Raw genomic sequence first — 18,660 nt, 5'->3', positions numbered from 1 at the left:
AGAGTAGATGTGCAGGTTTGCAGATAATTTAGAAGGCTCTCCTAAAAAACCTACCAAATCTGACAGTGGTTTATCAGTACCGTTTCCCATCCCATCTCTTCCAGATACTCTGTGATAAACTGGGACACTGTTTCTCCTGAGACATTGTATCGACATAACAGAAGAGCTTTTCAGGGAAGAGTGTTTCTCAGGCACAGTGCACTGAAGTTTCGCTGGTGCTGACTGGGTTCATTGTAGTTGAAACTGGATAGACGTAAATGACTTTGATATCTGCTTTGGCAATATGACCTTGGAGCTAACAGCGACAGTAGTCTTCCTCCAGGATTAAATGTGAATTTGCAACAGCTGCAAGAAGGAAGGGTGGAATTGCTGGGTACTTATCAGTGTTGCATCTGGTGCCTCATGCCCAAAGGCTGACAGATTAATCTGTCTGTGACTGTTAACACTTCCTGTACCATGCTTATGCATTCAGAAACAGAAGGAGAAGGTCCTTCGTGTGGTTCAAATGGCCAATTTCTGGATGCTTTACATCCAGCTGGGAAATCAGAGGCAATGCCAGAAGACTCATTCACTTTTCACAGTGACAAATTTAATAAACTTTGCTAGCCTCAGTCTAGGTCTGGGTGGCTCATCATGCTCATGTATACAGTACTCCAGTTGGTTGGCTTTCCAGGGACCTTTCCAGGTGTTCTCAGGGACTACAAAACCCTGCCCTAGGAGCTAGGGCTGGAATTTGGGCTGCCATTTGTCTGTTGCTAGGATAAGCCAACATTTCTAAGCCATAGGGGCATTCAGCTCTGTTAGTATTTGTAATTTAGATTTGAGTTATTTTTAATCCTAGTAAAGATGTGAGGAAATTAAATATATTTAATGTTTTGTAAAGGCTTTTAGCTATATTTTTTTGGTTTTAATCAAATTAATGTGTTGTGTGTTTATTTTTTTAAACACAGGAAATCAAGTTGATGATTATTTTTTACCTGATGGCTTTTGTGTGTGTGTGTGTGGTGGAGATGCATGATAATAAAGGATGACGAGTAAACCAAAAAGTCAGAATTCCCTCAAAAGTTAAATCTCTAGTTTTCATGGGCATTAAGACCCTGAAAATCCTATGCAGAAAAGGCTGAGTGTTAATGTGGAGGAAAATTGAGCAAATATATTTGGTGTCAAAAATGAAAACTAGCACAGAGTTAATGGGTGGGAGAATTCAGGATTAGTGATCCTAACGCTTGCGTGGGGAGGAGGCGTTCTAACCTGCTGGCTGACCAGATGCCAGACATCTGAGTTGTCAGTTTTCAGTCCTCTCCTTTGCAGAAGAGAGACAGCAGAAATTATTTGCTTTGTGAATGAAAGTAGGATACTGAAATATGTGCAGCATTATATACATAGCTACAGTCATTTGTGTATATATATGCAGGTATGGATGGTAATTGTTGCCACTGGGATTCATGGATTCAAAATTGTTGTAAAGAATCTGTACTTGATCAAGATTTTATTTTTCTGCCCGGTGTATCTGCTATGTGCCCAGCATTACTCTTAATGAATTGCTGTTTTTGTTGGAAACACATTTGGAAGAAAACAGTGAAAAGAGTTTTGAGCTTCCGAACATCCATTTTCTTCTGAATGAGAACTCTTCTCCATGCCTTCTACAGGCTAGAGTATGTATTATGAGACATTTAATGTCACCTCCTATCTCTGCAGTGCTCCATGGACCTAGTTCAAGGCCACAGGTCTGAGCAGAATTGGGTAAGAGCCCAGGGGCTTTGTTCCCCAGGCTTCACCTCTTAGTTGTCTGGTTGAATTGGTGGAGAGCTGGTAGGGAGCGTGCTGCACTCCTGAAGTTCCAGCAGTCCTGCCTCAGCATCTGTTCTGTATTCAGAGGCACCACAGAATAGTGTCTTTTTGTCACGGTTCAGCTGAGAAGGGGAAGATTGAGACTCAGAAAGCACTGGTGTTGGTGTTTATCCCTACACAGTTAGTCTTTTTCCTTTCATTGAAGAGGGTTGCTGTAATAGCATTTTTCTTTACAAGCAGAATTGGAAATACAGAAATAAATTATAGAGAACCAGGATGTCTCCTATCAGGATAAATATTTAATGAGAACAAGGGTTGTGCTCATTCCGAGTCACAAGGACTGATACTGAAGTACCATGCGTATGCTAATTTTAATATATAAAATGCATGCTTGGACTTAAAAATGCAGAGTGAACAGCCTCAAGGGCAAGCGTATATTAAGTCTATGACAGCTGTCCCTGTGGGTGATGGTAATGTGAAAGCTTCTTTTTTTCCAAGCCATTTTAATTTACCCAGCAATCAGTCAGGAAACATAGAAGTCTTAAAGTACTTATTCTCCCAATCAGTTATTGGAGAGGTATGTTCTTTCGCATTGCATCCAGACTGCATTCCCTCTAAACAGTACCTACAGTACATGAATTCTTTTTTTTTTCCTTACTGCTAGTTTAGATTAAAAAGTATGAATGATACTCAAATTTTTCTTTTGTTTGAACAGCATATAGGAATTCGAGCAAAATGTGTCTGTGTTGCTGTGTACAATCATACTAGCTAACATGAGTTAGCTGGTGACTGTTACAAGTTACCTGCAACTTGCAAGTTGTTTGCAAACGTAAATGGGACCAAAAGGCATGATCTAAAAATTTTCAGCTGATCTTTCCAAGGATGTGAAGTAGATAGGCTTGCATTACTCAGTACTTTAGGTAACAAAAAAAAAAAGAATAAATCTTGGGTTCTTTCCTTAGCACTCACAATTCTTAAATAATTGGTTGGTCTGTTGCAGCATCCAGGATTTTCCATGTCTATACAGCTTGTTTTTTAAACCATGGGGTCTCTTTCTTATAAGATCACTGATCTTGTCTCTTCTTGTACTTCCATCTCGTCAAAAGCCTGTGCCTTTCTCTTTTTAATATCAAATATCTCTGAACTTCTGTTTCCCTGTTTAGAGAATTTCCTGCTCTCTAGATCTACCTGCCTGAAGGTAAAATCAGTTAAAACACGTAGGCTGCTCCAAAAGTAATGCCTCCTATTTTTTTTCCCCATTGAAACTACAAACAGATACAAAAAGCACAATAATAATATTTGATAGAGCAAATTCTCGGGTACAAAACACTTTTTCAACATAGTCGCCACCATTAGCTGATTTGAGCAGATAAACTGAGAGAGATTCTCTTAATTTCATCATGTGACAGCAGTGCATGGCTGTCTGGAACATGGCTTGACTTTCATGCTGCTGTTACCACTGCTGAAACACAACACCCACCACCTCACCATCCTCACAGCCACTGTTTGGTCTCCATAAATGTTCAGCAAGCATGGATGACTGCCAATGGGTGAAATTGTTTCTGCATGAAGGAATTCAATGACAGACCTTTGCTTCATTTGCACTTCCATGCCAGACATCACTTTGTCAGACTGCCCCTCTCTTGTCATCTGTCACATGGCAACAAAATGTAACAGACTATTGACAGGCAGGTTCAACTTCTACTGCCATGCCTCTGATATTGTGGACCAAAATAACAAAATAGGAGGCATTACTTTTGGAGCAACTCTTGTGGTTTCCCTGCTCAAACTTATCTTCAGAAGACCTTTTAACTTTCCAAAGCACAGTCATTAAGGCTGTATTATGTGTTGGTTGCTTTGTAAGTGTCTTCAGACTGGAGAGTGGTACATAATGGGGGCCTCTAAAGATTGTTTCTCACTATACATTGATGTGTTCAGTGGTTTATCCAGTCTATAAAATGGAAGTATAAATAGACTCTCAAATCATTACATAACAGTAGAATTGCCTACCATTTTAGAATAGAGAACACTGGTTGTTTCCCAGCACAGCGTCTAATGCATTTTGTGAACTTGGATGACCTCTGTCTGCTTCATTTTTTTTCATTTCTAAAATTGAAATAATGAGGTTTGCCTAACTAACATTCATAGTGGAAGATTCAGTATACGTAAAATGCTTTCCAATTCACAGGTTAAAGGATTGGGATACAGAAACATTTATATTTAAGTTACTGCTAAAGAAAAATCTCAGATATTTGATATGAAAGGAGATTTTCATGTATTTAAAATAAAGAGAGTAGACATACTACGTTAGAACAGTAGCTATAGACTGAGATCAGAGCAGACAGTTGAGGAAAAAGTTATTATTTCTTTGTCTGGGTCTGCTTTCATATGCTTCTGTTTAGATAAGAACTGTAATACAATCTGTTCTCTTTCATTGTTTGGTTTATGCAGGCACAGGCTTGCTACAGGAAGTGGTTTATCTAGTGAGTCAGGGAGCTGATCCAGATGAGATTGGACTAATGAATATAGATGAACAACTTCCAGTCCTAGAGTACCCTCAACCTGGTCTGGACATCATCAAGGTACAATTTATTACAAAGAAACTCACTCAGCATTTGGATATCTGTTTGTAGGCTCCATGTTTATCACTTCATGTCATCCTGTGTCCTTGTCCTTTTCATCGCTGGACTTGTTCAGTTTGTTGGAATGATTCAGAGTATTATTAGGTTATTTTGAAGTTGGTTTTATTAATCTTGATTATACTCTAATGCTATAAAACATATTTCTCAATGTCATAAATATATTGGCAACAGCTTTCTCGAATAAAAGAGTTCCAAGCCCACCTTACTTATATAAGTGGAAGCTATCCAAAAGAGACAGATTTGCTCTGATCTCTTCCCTGAATTTGCAGAAGAACTACAAATACAGAGATCTGTGAATCTATAGACCCTCTACTCTGAATTTGCACACACAGCTCCCTAGAGACTCCGGGTCTGTGGATCTATAGACTCTGTAGTGTAGTTAGAGAAGTTTGGAGTATTCCGCATGAAATGACTTTGCCGTCGTTAAGAATTACTCAGATTAGTGGCATGGCATATTAAGTTTGTTCAGCACTTGTAATGTTTTTCACTGAATTTTAGTGGGAGCATCATTGAAAAGAAAGTTAGTTTTATGCTAACAGTCTTCAACATTGCTTGTCTTCCTGAGACATCCTACAAATGGAAGTAGTTTCAAAGCAAAAAAAGACAACAATTTCTGCACATACACACTATCTACCCTTTTGATTTAAAACAGATGAAATTCCCTTACCTAATTTCTAGTCCAGACCCCTATTAATTTAAGAAGTGAATTTCTGCATGTGACTCAGTAAAGTAAAGGACATCAGTTTAGTGTGCCAAAAACTAATACACTGTGAGAAACATTTCTTTGCTTTATTTTAGGAACTGACATCTCCTCGCCTCATAAAAAGCCACCTACCGTATCGTTTTTTGCCTTCAGACCTCCATAATGGCAATTCAAAGGTAAAAATTAATTCATGCTTGTCTAACTGAACCAGCAACAGTGGTTTATGTGCTTAGGGAAATGGAAAAACAAGGAACACAAACTTTCATTAAGTTAATTTTCCTCCCTTGTCATAGGTAATATACATGGCTCGCAACCCCAAAGACCTGGTGGTGTCTTATTACCAGTTTCACCGCTCCCTAAGGACCATGAGCTACAGAGGAACATTTCAGGAGTTCTGCAGAAGGTTTATGAATGACAAGTGTAAGGAGTGATTCTCTCTGCACATGTTGTTACACATTTATTTTCACCTCTGCAAGTGCAAAAATGAACTGGATAAAGATGCATTTATTTTGTTTATACTGCAAGGAGGTTGCTAGAGATACAGTGGTGCCTGAACTTAGATTTGTACACACAAACTGCAGTCATACCTTGTAAATGATTGTCTTACAGTATTTGACCCTGTGGGATTAATTGTGTTCTACTTCACTCAGGTAAATTCTAGTTTGCATGAGACTGGGCTCATGCAGTACATCAGGAGGAGAACATGGTAAGTTGAAGTAAGCCCCTGTAAGAAGGTAGTTGTAGGCTGAAAATACACCACTGTAATGTAACTTGTGTTACAACAGCTCATCAGCTGCTCACTCAGTAACTCCTATGAGCGAGGGCTGTTTCATGACATCCCCTCCCACTGTGTTCGCTTCAGGCTGCACTACCTTAAGTAGCTCCATTGCACTAACTTAGTAAACTTATGGGGGGTGAAGCCCAATGTTCTCGTGTAACTGGCTGTCACTGGGCTTTTTGCCAGTGGATTGCCATGCTTTGTAGCTAGCAAGATCACAAAACAAAACAATACAATTTTTTTAGTGCATTCTCTTTCTCTATAAAATCATCTCTATATACCCTAATGTGATGCTAAAAAGTCACCAGACATCTTGGTCTGCTCTGAGACCAGGGTCTCTTCTAGAACCCAATTCAGGAAACTTTATTTCAATCTGGAAATTGGAGGACTTGATGCTAAAGAAGCTGTGTAATATTAAAGGGAAGAAAAAAGTAAAAGCCTGCCAATGGAGATTAGTTAACAGGCTTTATAATCTTTGCCACTTTCTTTTGTGCACGAAGGTAAATCTCCTTCCGTTCCCAACCCACCTTCAACTTTTTCTTCTTCATTCCCTGAGAATGGGAATCTTGTCTGCAACCCGTGAGCAGGAACTTCTACATTGGAGAGATATTAAAGATATGTTCTTCTAAGATGGGGGGAAGGTTCTGCATTCTTTTTCATGTAAATATCACAGGAGTTATTTAGATCTTTATCTTACAGCAGCTATGTGATTTATCATAACCTTCCAGAGTTAGTAAAACATTGCAGCATGTTCTGTGTCCATAATTATGCAAATTGAGTGTTTTGTAATACAGTAAATATAGCACAGTTTCCATCTCATGGAAGCAATCCTGAAGCAAAAAAAAGTAAGAATTCAAAGTAGTACAAGAGGGAGAAGCACTAAATCCAAATGACACAATCCCGTTCTTTTCAGCCCTCCTTATATCTGTCCATCTGGAAACAGATTCAGTACGTGTTAGCTCTTGAACGGGGGATTAATCTTGAATATGCTAATTCTTTGGCACTAACCTCTAGAGCTTAAGAGAATTTCTTACATAAAGTGCAGGTAAACTCTGCTACCATAATGTTAACAGATTCTTGCCCTGCGCGGTTAAGAGCAACTAGGAAGAGGTTTTTTGCTCAACTGATGTGTAAACTTCATGCATGAATTTCTTTAAAATAATAAAGAATAGAAGTGATGTTTAATGCTTTTCTGAAGCTGTTTTGATGTAAAGATAAAAATGTCAAAAAATACTGAGAAAATGTGAAGAACTGCTCACGATATTTGCTTAGCTTTTTCCTTGACTAACTGAGGTACTTTGAGGGAACTTGCCACTGTGCCCTTGTGGCCAAGAAGGCCAATGGTATCCTAGGGTGCATTAAAAAGAGCATGGCCAGCGGTTTGAGGGAGGTGATCCTCTCCCTCTACCCTGTCCTGGTGAGGCCACATTTAGACTACTTTGTCCAGTTCTGGGCTCCCCAGTTCAAAAAAGACAGGGACCTCCTAGAAGGAGTCTAGCGAAGGGCCACAAAGATGGTAAAGGGCCTGGAGCATCTCCTGTATGAGGAAAGGCTGAGTGACCTGGGTCTGTTCAGCCTGAGGAAAAGAAGACTGAGAGGGGGATCTGATTAATGTTTATAGATATCTAAAGGGAAGTGGGAGGCAAATGGATGAGGCCAGGCTCATCTCGGTGGTGTGTAGCGATAGGACAAGGAGTAATGGCCTGGAACTTGAACACAGGAAGTTCCATACAAACATGTGGAAGAACTTCTTTACGGTGAGGGTGATGGAGCACTGGAGCAGGTTGCCCAGAGAGGTTATGGAGTCTGCTGTGGAGACAAATTCAAGACCCATTTGGACGCCTACCTCTACAGCCTATTGTAGGGTACCTGCTTTAGCGAGAGAGTTGGACTCAATAATCTCTTGAGGTTCCTTCCAACCTCTGCAATTCTGTGATTCTGTAATATATTTCTCCTTTGCTTTCCTTTCTGATAATGCTGGCAGCAAAAGATACTCTCTAGATAATAAATGCCAGTGTGTGTACCTCTGCTACACACATAGATTGACAAAAATCAGTCCAAATATGGACTTTATCAGAGAAGTGGAAAATAAAGCAGGAAAAATTTGAGGGGGTTGGAACTTCCAGTGACCACTGCCTCAGCAGTGCTGGGAACATGGGCCCTCCTGGTGTACCACCTTAGCTACAGTATGCCTGAGACCATGTTCTGGCATACCTACATAGGTTGCATGGAAATGCTAAGAAAGTAGCAACAGAAGAGAATAGGTCTTAGATTTTAGAGGAAGCAAAAGGTGTAATGATAAATAGAATATTCTGGCGGTACATCTTTAGTATTCTGAGAATGACAGTGAAGCATATTAATATGTGTGTTTCTTCAGTACATGTGTAATAAAGAAAGGATAATGGTTGTTAGCAGTTCTTTGTCCATCACAGCAGATGCACTGTGGAACTTTCCATTATATATAGCTTTCCACTATGTAAGCTGTATGTAGCTGTGAGTGATGGAAGGTGCAGTGTGATAATGCTAACTGCAGGAATTCGCACTGGTCAGTGCCACTGAAAATTTATCTTTTGCAAAGATACCTCTGTAATTTTTATATTGGCTCAACTTCAGTGCAGTAGTCAGGCATTACTAATACTGAGCTTCAGAGAGGCCCATAGCAAAGTATGGTTGCACTTTCAGTTGAGTATTTTTTTCTTCATGGTAGGTTAGCTCTTTTGAATATTCCAAACTAGTAGAAGTGCTCTTTTTCAATTAAGTTGGATGCCGTGCATGGCACTGGAACAAAACCGGACAATTCTCTTAGGGCTGTTAACCACCCAGTTAATTTAGTTTTCTCATATTTACATTTTTGAAGAGGAATTAATAACAACAGTATTCATTTTTCCTCATGCCATTCGTAATGTTTTCTGTATCTATAGTAGGATATGGTTCGTGGTTTGAACATGTCCAAGAGTTTTGGGAACATCACATGGATGCCAATGTTCTTTTCCTCAAGTATGAAGATATGCACAAGGTAGGTTAGATGTAGCAAAAAAGTGTTTTAAATGCTTTAAGCATCATAACATTTAAAATATATGAAGTGAAAAAATTGTTTCTTATGCCCATATTTGGGCTTTCTAATATCTGATACCATTTTTAAAGTACTGGCATTCATAGCTTCCATGGACTGTCAGCACTTTTGTAAACCTAGTGATTTACTCAGGAATCTACCCGCATGCACAGGCGGTCAACTACTTACACAAGGTGGAGAGGTGCAATTGTCAGGACTTGCTACACAACCCTCGGCTCTCATTTGAAATAAATGTCTTACTGTGTGTGCTGTATCAGTGAGAACTGAAGTCTCTCTCATCAGGGGTTTGTCTTACATAATTGACATTTATTCTGATTATTTGATTGTTCTTACTGTCTGCTGTGAATCTATCTTAAAAACAATTTGTGATGATCATGTAGCATGAGGTGAACTTCTAGGATCCTTACAGTATGCTGGCTAATAAATCCACTTTATTTTTAATCAGAAATGTAATGGAAGTACTACATTGAACATTATTTTCCATTTCCTACAGCAATAATATATTTTTGTAAATTAGTAAAAAATTTCAAAATGAGCAGAGTTCCCCAGGGGTTTGTCTTGGAACTGGTACTCTTTAACATCTTTATCAGTGACATAGATGATGGGATTGAGTGCACCCTTGGCAAGTTTGCTGATGACACCAAGCTGAGTGGTGTGATTGATACAGCCCAAGGAAGGGATGCCATCCAGAGGGAGCTTGATAAACTCAAAAGGTGGGCCCTCGTGAACCTAACGGGGTTCAACAAAGCAAAGTGCAAAGTTTTTCACTTGGGTCAAGGTAACGCAGATATGTATACAAACTGGGAGAAGAACACCTTGAGAACAGGCAAGCTGAGAAGGACTTAGGGGTCCTGGTTGATGAAAAACTAACACGAGCCAGCAGTGTGCTCTTGTCACCCAGAAGGTCCATGGTGTCCTGGATTCTATCAGAAGAGGAGTGGCCAGTGAGGCAAGGGAGGTGATTGTCCCCCTCTACTCTGCTCTCATGAGATTCTGGCTGGAGGTGGTTATGGCCAGGCTGGATGGGGCTCTGGGCAATCTGATCTAGTACTTGATCTATCGGTTGGCAACTCTGCCTGCAGCAGGGGGCTTGGAACTTGATGATCCTTGAGGTCTCTTCCAACCCAAGCCATTCTATGATTTCTATGATATTTGACTGGAAAATTAATGCAGACATAGGATGAACCCAGCTCCTATGTCTAAACCTCCAAAAAGGCAAGAGCAAGGTAGAACTAAGTAAAGCTGACTTAAACATACAATTTCAGCTTATATTTTTCTTGTACATTCTGATAGAAGATGTAGTATAAGCAGAATAATGTTAATAATTTAGTAGCAATGATTTCAAACCCATGATTTTGAATAACATTTTCATTCTTAACTGTGCTCTGAGGGATGCTGCTGAAAGCTGGTAGCATCACAGCATCTTTCTGCTTCCTGCTTGTCCTCATCTAATTACTTGGGAAGTGTGGGTTTTTTTTCAGAAACATTTTAAGACAGTTATTTTTCTGGAACTTCTGCATTGGTATTTTTCCCACTCATCATGATGTAAATAGCTTTGAAATATTTAAAATCATTTTATAAATTCACTTGAAATACTGCAAAATAAACTCATCTTTAAATGCTCTCTTACAGGACTTGGCAACAATGGTTGAGCAACTGGTGAGGTTCTTAGGAGTTTCTTATGACAAAGCACAGCTGGAATCCATGGTGGAACACTGCCATCAGCTCATTGATCAGTGCTGTAATGCAGAAGCACTTCCTGTTGGCAGGGGTACGTTTAAAACCCACAGTAAAAAATCTTAAAAGTGGAAGTTGAAAAAAGCAACTGACAGCTTAGTAACCTTCAAGATATGTTAAGGTGTTGGCAAAATGTTGATATATAAATGATGAGAGGAAACAAATTTTTGGTGTAGTTTTGGGGGTTGTTTTGTAATAAAGATAGAAATGACTGAAAAGAACAGAAACATTCAAGATCAACAATTTATGTTCAACACCATAAAAACTGCTCTGTTTAAGAAGACAAGATGTCTTTGGGTTACTTCAACTGATTAAGCTATTGATATTGAGAAGACCACTTGGCTCCTTCTGACATTTGGAATATCAAAGCACATACAATTTCTTGGTTTGTCCTGGCTTAAACCCTTGTGATTCATTGTATGAGATTCTCTGGAATAGCAGGTAATTCTAGTTTGAAGTCATCAAATGACAAGAACATGTAGTTTTTCTTTCGTGCTTTTTTCACTGTCTGCCTTGGCTGTCTAAAATGTGTTTTGCTTATACATGTTTGTTCTTGTGAGGCCTTTCTCTAGGAATCAAAAGTGCCCTTTGCTCTAACACATCTGTCCTTTGACAATGTCAGGAAATCAAGTCTTTTCTAATTCTTCTTTCTGATAGGCATAGAAGGGTAAACTCAAGAAGCCCCCCAACTTATTTAATGTAGCACTTAACAACTCTTTTTACAAATGAGGGCTAAAGAACGTGATGGAGAATTCCTGAGTCAGCTTCACAAGAGCCCTTTTCAAAGTGATTTCAAACTGAAGAAATCACTTTAGCCACTTATATAATTCAGCTTTAACTGGAATTTTCTGTTCCCCTTGTTTCTCTATCTGTTGCCACGTTACCACTTTTTGTTACAGCATCTTACGTGAAGCTTGTGCTTATCATGGCCACATAGTCTTTTTAGAGGAAGTGGTTTAAAGGTTACTGTCCCTTACTCAGGTTGCGTGACCTGAATACTTTGTTCTTAGGTTTCTGTGTAGGTGCTCTTTCCATATTACTTCTTTCAGCCAATCTTCTTGTTATCTGCAAGTTTTATTAACTGTAATTTTTATAAGTATTTTCAAATCTCTGATCTCTGATCAAATATCATCAGTCCTTCTTGACTACTTATTTTAAGTTAGCTAGTTGTTTCTTTGTTTATCATACATTTTATTTATTAATGTGGGGCTGGCTTCCAGATGTCCACCAAGCTGCTTTCTCATTTCTCTTCAGCAATACTGGAGGAGAAGAAAGAATGAGAAAGCTATTGGGTCAAGATAAAGACAGGGAGATTGCTCACCAATTAACATCATGGACAAAACTTGGGGAAGATAAATTTATTTCCAATTAAAAATTGAGTATGATAGTGTGAAACAAAACTGAAAGTACCTTTTTCTCACGCCCTTTCTTTCTAGTCTTGACTTCAGTCTTCATTTTCCTACATGTTCCCAGCTCTGAGTGGCACAGGGGGAATGGGGTTTATGACCCAGTAACAGTAGTTTCTTTCTGCTGCTGTTTCCTCTTCAAACTTTTCCCATGCTCCAGTAGGGGGGTCCTTCCCATGGGGTACAGTCTTTCACGAATTGTTCCACCATGGGTATTTTCAACAGGCTGCAGTTCTTCAAGAACCGTTCCACCATAGGCCCTCACTGTGGGGTACAGATCTTCAGGAAGAAACTGCTATAGCATGGGTGACCCATAGCAGGCTTCAGCATGGAAATCTGCTTCATCATGGTCCTCTAGGCTGCAGGGGGACAACCTGCTTCACCACAATCTTCTCCGTGGACTGCAGGAAAATATCTGCTCTGGCATGTGGAACAACACTTCCTCCCACTCCTTTTTTGCTGACTTTGTGTTGTTTCTCTCATATTTTTTTTACCTCCTCTCTTACAGCTGTTTCACAGCATTTACTCCTTAACTACGTTATCATAGTGGCACTGCCAGCTAATGGTGCTCTGCTTTGGCCAGTGGTGAGTCTGCTTTGAAGCCTTCTGGAACTGATTCTGTCCAGTATGTGGAGCAGCTCCTGAGCTTTTCTCACAGAAGCCACCTTTGCAGCCGCCTCAAACCTTCCTGTGTAAACCAAATTGAACATTATATAATGGTACTAAAAACACAAAAATCACATGCCTTAAAAAAGTCCATTGTATCTTTACAATCACCTTTAATCAGTCAGACAGTAATCATGTGAACATTCAGTCAGGTTTGTGTGAGAGGATCTGTTTCCCATGAAAGCAGGTTTACTGGTATTTTATACTACCTTTGTCTTTCTTGGCAGAGCTTTATGCCTGTTTTCATATTCCTGCCCAGACTATGGTCAGAGTAACTGACCCTCAGTAATTTGTACTGTGTGCATGTTGTCACATGCTTTTCACAACACTATAATTTAAAAAAGCCATTGCGCAGACTTCCTTGCTTTTATCTGTGAATTTGTGAACCTAGTAGGGAAAGGTTTTATTATGTACAAGCTGTACACTCCAGTTGTTACAGTACGATCTGGAAACTGGATTTCTGTGGGCAGTTCTATAACTGTGATATAGTACCTCTTGTGCTGCAGTTCAGTTATGTTGTGGTAAATGATGAGTTCTTGAAATAACTATCTCAAGATTGCTACTTTGAGTTAAAATTCTGGTGAGGACGAAGGACTGGAGTTTTACTGAAAGACCTTTAGTTTTCAGTAGAGTCTCCACTGTGTACCATGCTTTTCTGCTGTTAGATCTCTTAACTTTCATTCTACTTTGCCCCTGATTCTTCAAACTGAAAATTCAACATGTAACACAACTTGCATCTAGTGTGAAAACCATAGACCATCTCATTTACAGTAGAATTTTACAGCAGGTTACCTGTCTGATTACCAGCCTACTCTTGACTGTGAAGACAAGATCAAAAAATGAGTCTTGTAAGGCATCCTGAGCACCTCAGAGTTTCATGCAAGATTTTGCAAACAGAGCCATATCCTCCTCTGTTCAATTGTGAAGTAACACAGAAACCTAGGTTTGTACCTAGCCTTTGCTGTCTTAGAGACCTATGGAGCAGCACCACAGTTACTTGCTGTGCACAGCCAAAATCCCTCCTTCTTGTCCAGAGAAAGCCAGAAAGGCAGTTGTGAAAGATGAGACTGTAATATCAGAAAAACCAGAGAAAAGAGAATAGCTGCTGTGGCCTTAAACAAGCAGAAAGGTCAGCTACTGTCCCCACTGCCCAGTTCATCCAGACAAACAGGGCAGTGCCTGCTTTTGCTGTATGCACACTTCCATACGTGGTGTTAGTGTTCACTGTTTGTAGTAGAGCCTGCAAACCCCCAAAGATCTGAGCCTCTTACTCCTACCTTCTACAAATCTTTCAGAAAGATCCCTCTGTTTTGTAATATAGGAGGAAGGCAGCTACAACAGCAAATTTAATATTTTGTCATTTGCTCTCTGTGTGCTTTTTATTAAAATATTCTTATTTTTAATTTCTTTTGTTCACTGTCTTTGGCTCTTACAATATTTTGTTACTTCAGAATGTAGCTTCATTAACAGAGCTTTGTTCTTCTGTTCATTTCTGTGACAAAGAATTTTGCCAATAACATGACAGCTTATTGTAATTTGTTTCAAATATTTTTAATTTGTCATTAGTTACGTTTACTTTATTTTGCTTTATTTTAGTTCTTCATTTTTTTTTTCTTTTAGCACATTGATCTTTACTCTGAAGATAACCCTGAGCTTCTGTGAAAGCAGAAAAATGATTAGATATATTACTTATATTTGCCTCATATCACATCATAGTTTACACAGTTGCATGATTCAAATCATAAACCAGGTGGGTGACTTTTTTTGACAACCTATCCATTCATACAGTAACAAAAAACATGTTACAAATAATGTACTGCATATGCCCTTTATAAAACCTGTGATTTGCTTATATGTGTTGTTAGGGAGATTGAGAAATTAAAAACTTATCTTTCCCAAGCAGAGGAAGAAAATGTTTTATTAGCGTTATTGAAATGGAATACGGGCCTTTATGCAATTATAGTTGTCAGGATAAAACTAATTTTCCTTATCAGATATTTATGGTTGCAGGAAATGTCTTAACTGTCTGTTTGATGAAGGACGAATTTTGCAAAAGAAATATATATGATATATTTTCTGTAACTTTCATGTTCTTTTGACCTTTGGATCCTGAAGGCAAACTGCAACACTATCATACCTTTGGGAGTTGTAGGGCAATCCTGATTTCATAAAATGGTCCTTGCCACACATACTACATCATCATGTAAATGTGTCATTTATTGAGGTTTCAAACAATTTTGTCTTCAGGCTCAATTATAGAGTTGCTGCGTAAAAGCAATGATAATTAAATTAAATGGGTATTCTTTGTATGGATCAAATGCGTAATTAAGTTCCCTGCATGTAGTTTTGCTCTTGCTATTATGATTAAACTCTGTGGTAGCACAGTCTCAGTTTTCCTTTCATTTATTCCAGCTGAACAAGCCTGGATTTTGTCTTTATTTATACCCAATATTGGTGAGACACCAACAAATAACCCTGACTATGATGTAAATAAAATCTATTGCAAAGAATCAGCAACTAAGGGAGCTGTAACCTTTGACTGGCGACTTCAGCAGCGTCATCAAGTTATATTACTAGCTGGCTTCAGTAGACAAGAATACTCCATACACTGAAAAAGTGTTCAATGTCCATAGTGCATCTACTGAAAGCTTTCTGTTCTGTGTGTACAAAATTAAATTTTTATGGCACAAACTGGGTGTATGGCACACATTCTTTTCAATGGATATAATCTAAGTACTTGTATTTAACAAATTGTCGCTCTCGATTTTATAAAATATGAAGTCATCTGTTTAATTAATCTTTAAATGTAAAATAATAGAAATCTGTTACGCTAAAATGTCATCAATATTCAATACTCTGTTTAATACTCTGTATTCCGTGCACCTTTTGGATAGTTTTCCGACCCATATGTGGTAAAGGCACAGTCATTTTGAAATGTATTGTTAGGTGATCCGATTATTAAACATCCATGCTTTGCACTGACACCAGAAATCAATTTCTAAGTTAACATAGAAAACAAAATCTGTATTTAATGCTCATTAAGGCTAGAGCAAAATCATGTAATCTTGATTTTTTCCTACGTAATACTCTCTGAATCCAGATGACAAGGTATAGGGTACTCACTTTAAGGTTTTGCAGGAGGCAAATGGGGAAGATACTAAGTAGCCTCAGGTCTTACTGGGGTTTCAGCAAAAGCCAATCTTGATCAGCTTCTCACAAATAATACTTAATGCCCTGCATAATTAGACTGTAGAAATTTGGTATCCTGTCTGCTCTCTGACTTGTGTTCCCTCTCTGTGTTTCAGGTCGAGTTGGGCTATGGAAAGACATCTTCACTGTTTCAATGAATGAGAAATTTGATTTAGTATATAAACAGAAGATGGGAAAATGTGACCTCACATTTGATTTTTATTTATAAAAAAATGCATGCATATGATATCCAGATATAGCTAGAAGTGCTTTATGCATTCATTTATTAACTGCTGGACAAAATACTGTAGCTATTATGTGTAATAAGATTTAAAGAAAGAAAGTCAATCTAAGTCAACCATAGCAGATATAATTATCTTTGATCCTAAACAGCTGTTTATTTTCTGGTATTTTAATTCTTCATCCACACATAAGAACTTCCTAGACAATACTAGAATATTCAGCTGTTACGGAATGTATTATATAAGTATAAGGTATGTATCATATATGCAACTAGAATGTACACCTTTTCAGCCCCACATTGATTATTTAATGTTTTATAAAAGCTTTTCACTAGAACCTAAATAACTATCCATAAACCAAATAAATTATTTCAGAGGGAATCAAGTAACAGGCCAAAACGGTATGCTAGAATGATCTCAGGGGTTAATCATCATATTTATTTTTATAGCTGGTAAATCAAGTATAAATAAATCCCATTCCAAAATAGTAGCTGATCAAAGTGGGGTTCACACTAAGTTCTGCACACCCTTATCTGTGTAATTTCTGAGTAGGTTCTGTGTACTGGCATACTCTGAAAGACAGGCCTTGTTATGAAATGCAGCTGTGTTTGTCACTCTAATCCCAAAACCCACCCATGTTTCAGATGGATGTCATCTTCCTGATGGATGAAGTTCAGCTTCATGCAGAAGGCCAGAAAACAGAAGCTTTTTAAGCCCCCCAACTCTTGCTCAGTCACTCAAAACTGGGCTTAGAAGCATGACATCTGATGCAGAGGTCTTTCTTCAGGAATCAGTCTAACTATTGTTGGTTTCCTGTGTAGATCTGAATTTCACCTGCTAGATACAGGAAGAGAAGATAAGGTGCTGGATATCCTCCAGTTCCATCAAAAGTTAAAAGCACTCAGTACCATTCTTTGTGCTGCTGGACTCACACCTAACTTAATTCTGGGTGTATGTGACACAGTAAGTAGGCAGAGGAAACAGCAGCACTGAAGGAAGAGAGTTTAAAAATACACCACCAGATGGGAGTACTGTATGCATGATAGTTTGAGTAATTGTTAGCTATGACTGGTCTGGATTATAATCAGGATTCAAGTTTATTACTTTATCTTTTTTATTTTCTATGACAGGTATGCAAACAGCCTGAAGCAGGCTACTATCACTATAAAGCTCTCCAGAATTATTTTATTCTGTTAGGTAATGACATCAATGCCTTTTAGGTTCTCAGCTGCGGGAGGCCCATTTTTGCTAGTCAAATACTCAGTCTCACCTAAAGCTGTGAGGCAGGACTAGCAGATTTTTGGTGTTTCAGTTCTGTTGGGAAACAAACTGTCAGTTCATCTGGCAAGTGGTGTAGCATGATGTGGCTTGACAGCACTTTTCCTTGTATATTTGTGAGTGAAAATGCTTTCTGTGAAATTTTATTTCTATTTTTATATTTTTAGTACTGTATGAATATTAAGCACTACACGTTATACTTCTGTGCTTGCTTGCTTATTGAATAAAAGATGTGTTCCATGCGCTGTGGTTTGCTCATTTTGTAGACCTCCTATTCAAGCCATGACATCTTGGGACACAGATCCTCTTCACTACCAACACCTCCAAACTTAAGACAGAACTACAGAAACACAGCATCAAATCAGACCACTGTCTGACCCTGTGAGCTGTTTCTGACACAGATAGTAACAAATGCCTATGCAATGTAGCAGAGAGCACAGGATTTTGTGAGTATCTTTGTATTTATAAGCTCTTTTTGGAGTTTTTCTTCCCCCATGCTGGAACTGACAGCATCCTGTGGCAATAGTCTCCACACACACTGCAGAAAAAGGACTTCCTTTGTTTGCTTAGAGACTGCCATCAAGTAGTGTAATTTGATGTTCCTTTGTTCTTGAATTGTAAAGGCTGATACAGTCAGTGTTCCATCCACTCAGGATTTTACACTTCTATCTTAGAGCTCTCAGGCAGCTCTATGCTGAGGGGTCCTAGTCTGTCATACAGAAGGCCAAAACCCACAAATTGTGGTAAGCCTGCAAGAAGACAGGAGCAGAAGGAATAATTGTCTCCTGTGTCTTGCTACAGAGAAATTTCCCCACACTAAAAAAATTTGAGTCAGAAGAAAGATTTCATTAGCATCAAAAATCCGCTGAAGTTCCTTTATCCTAAGGACATACAAGTAATTTATCCTTACCAGTTGCCTAAAAGGCTTCTTGTATGTCTAAAGACACTAGTGGATCGTATTCCCATTCCGAAGCACAGCCTATCTCCTTTCCTACAGAAGAAAACCGCCCTCAGGTTTCACCCCAAACAGAAGCTGGTGGCTTCTAAGCCCACTTTTTTTAACACTTATGTGTATACATGTACTAATGCCAAATTTAATACATGCAGAGTCACCAGCTAACAAGCTAGAGGTGGAACAGCTAGTGCAATCCAAAA

The 18,660-nt window shown here is 38.7% G+C and overlaps 1 protein-coding gene across 2 annotated transcripts in view; it reads left to right on the top strand.

The window, feature by feature from the left end:
• The window catches only part of SULT4A1 (sulfotransferase family 4A member 1), a 33,598-nt gene extending 15,851 nt beyond the window's left edge, over window positions 1-17,747 (top strand). Inside the window, exons 2-8 of one of the 2 annotated variants that reach the window (XR_002437293.1) lie at window positions 4,243-4,373; window positions 5,232-5,312; window positions 5,430-5,556; window positions 8,836-8,930; window positions 10,620-10,758; window positions 14,417-14,546; window positions 16,102-17,747. Coding sequence is in view for 1 of the 2 variants with exons in the window: in XM_021392693.1 (XP_021248368.1) it covers window positions 4,243-4,373; window positions 5,232-5,312; window positions 5,430-5,556; window positions 8,836-8,930; window positions 10,620-10,758; window positions 16,102-16,214 (686 nt within the window). In the remaining variant the exon portion in view is untranslated. The remainder of the gene's footprint in view (window positions 1-4,242; window positions 4,374-5,231; window positions 5,313-5,429; window positions 5,557-8,835; window positions 8,931-10,619; window positions 10,759-14,416; window positions 14,547-16,101) is intronic. The other variant, XM_021392693.1, reaches the window with a different exon arrangement.

This window comes from Numida meleagris, chromosome 1 (assembly GCF_002078875.1).
Source record: "Numida meleagris isolate 19003 breed g44 Domestic line chromosome 1, NumMel1.0, whole genome shotgun sequence".
NCBI lineage: Eukaryota > Metazoa > Chordata > Aves > Galliformes > Numididae > Numida > Numida meleagris.
The sequence above is the reverse complement of the archived record's forward strand: the minus strand, read 5'-3'. Positions and strand labels throughout refer to the sequence as shown.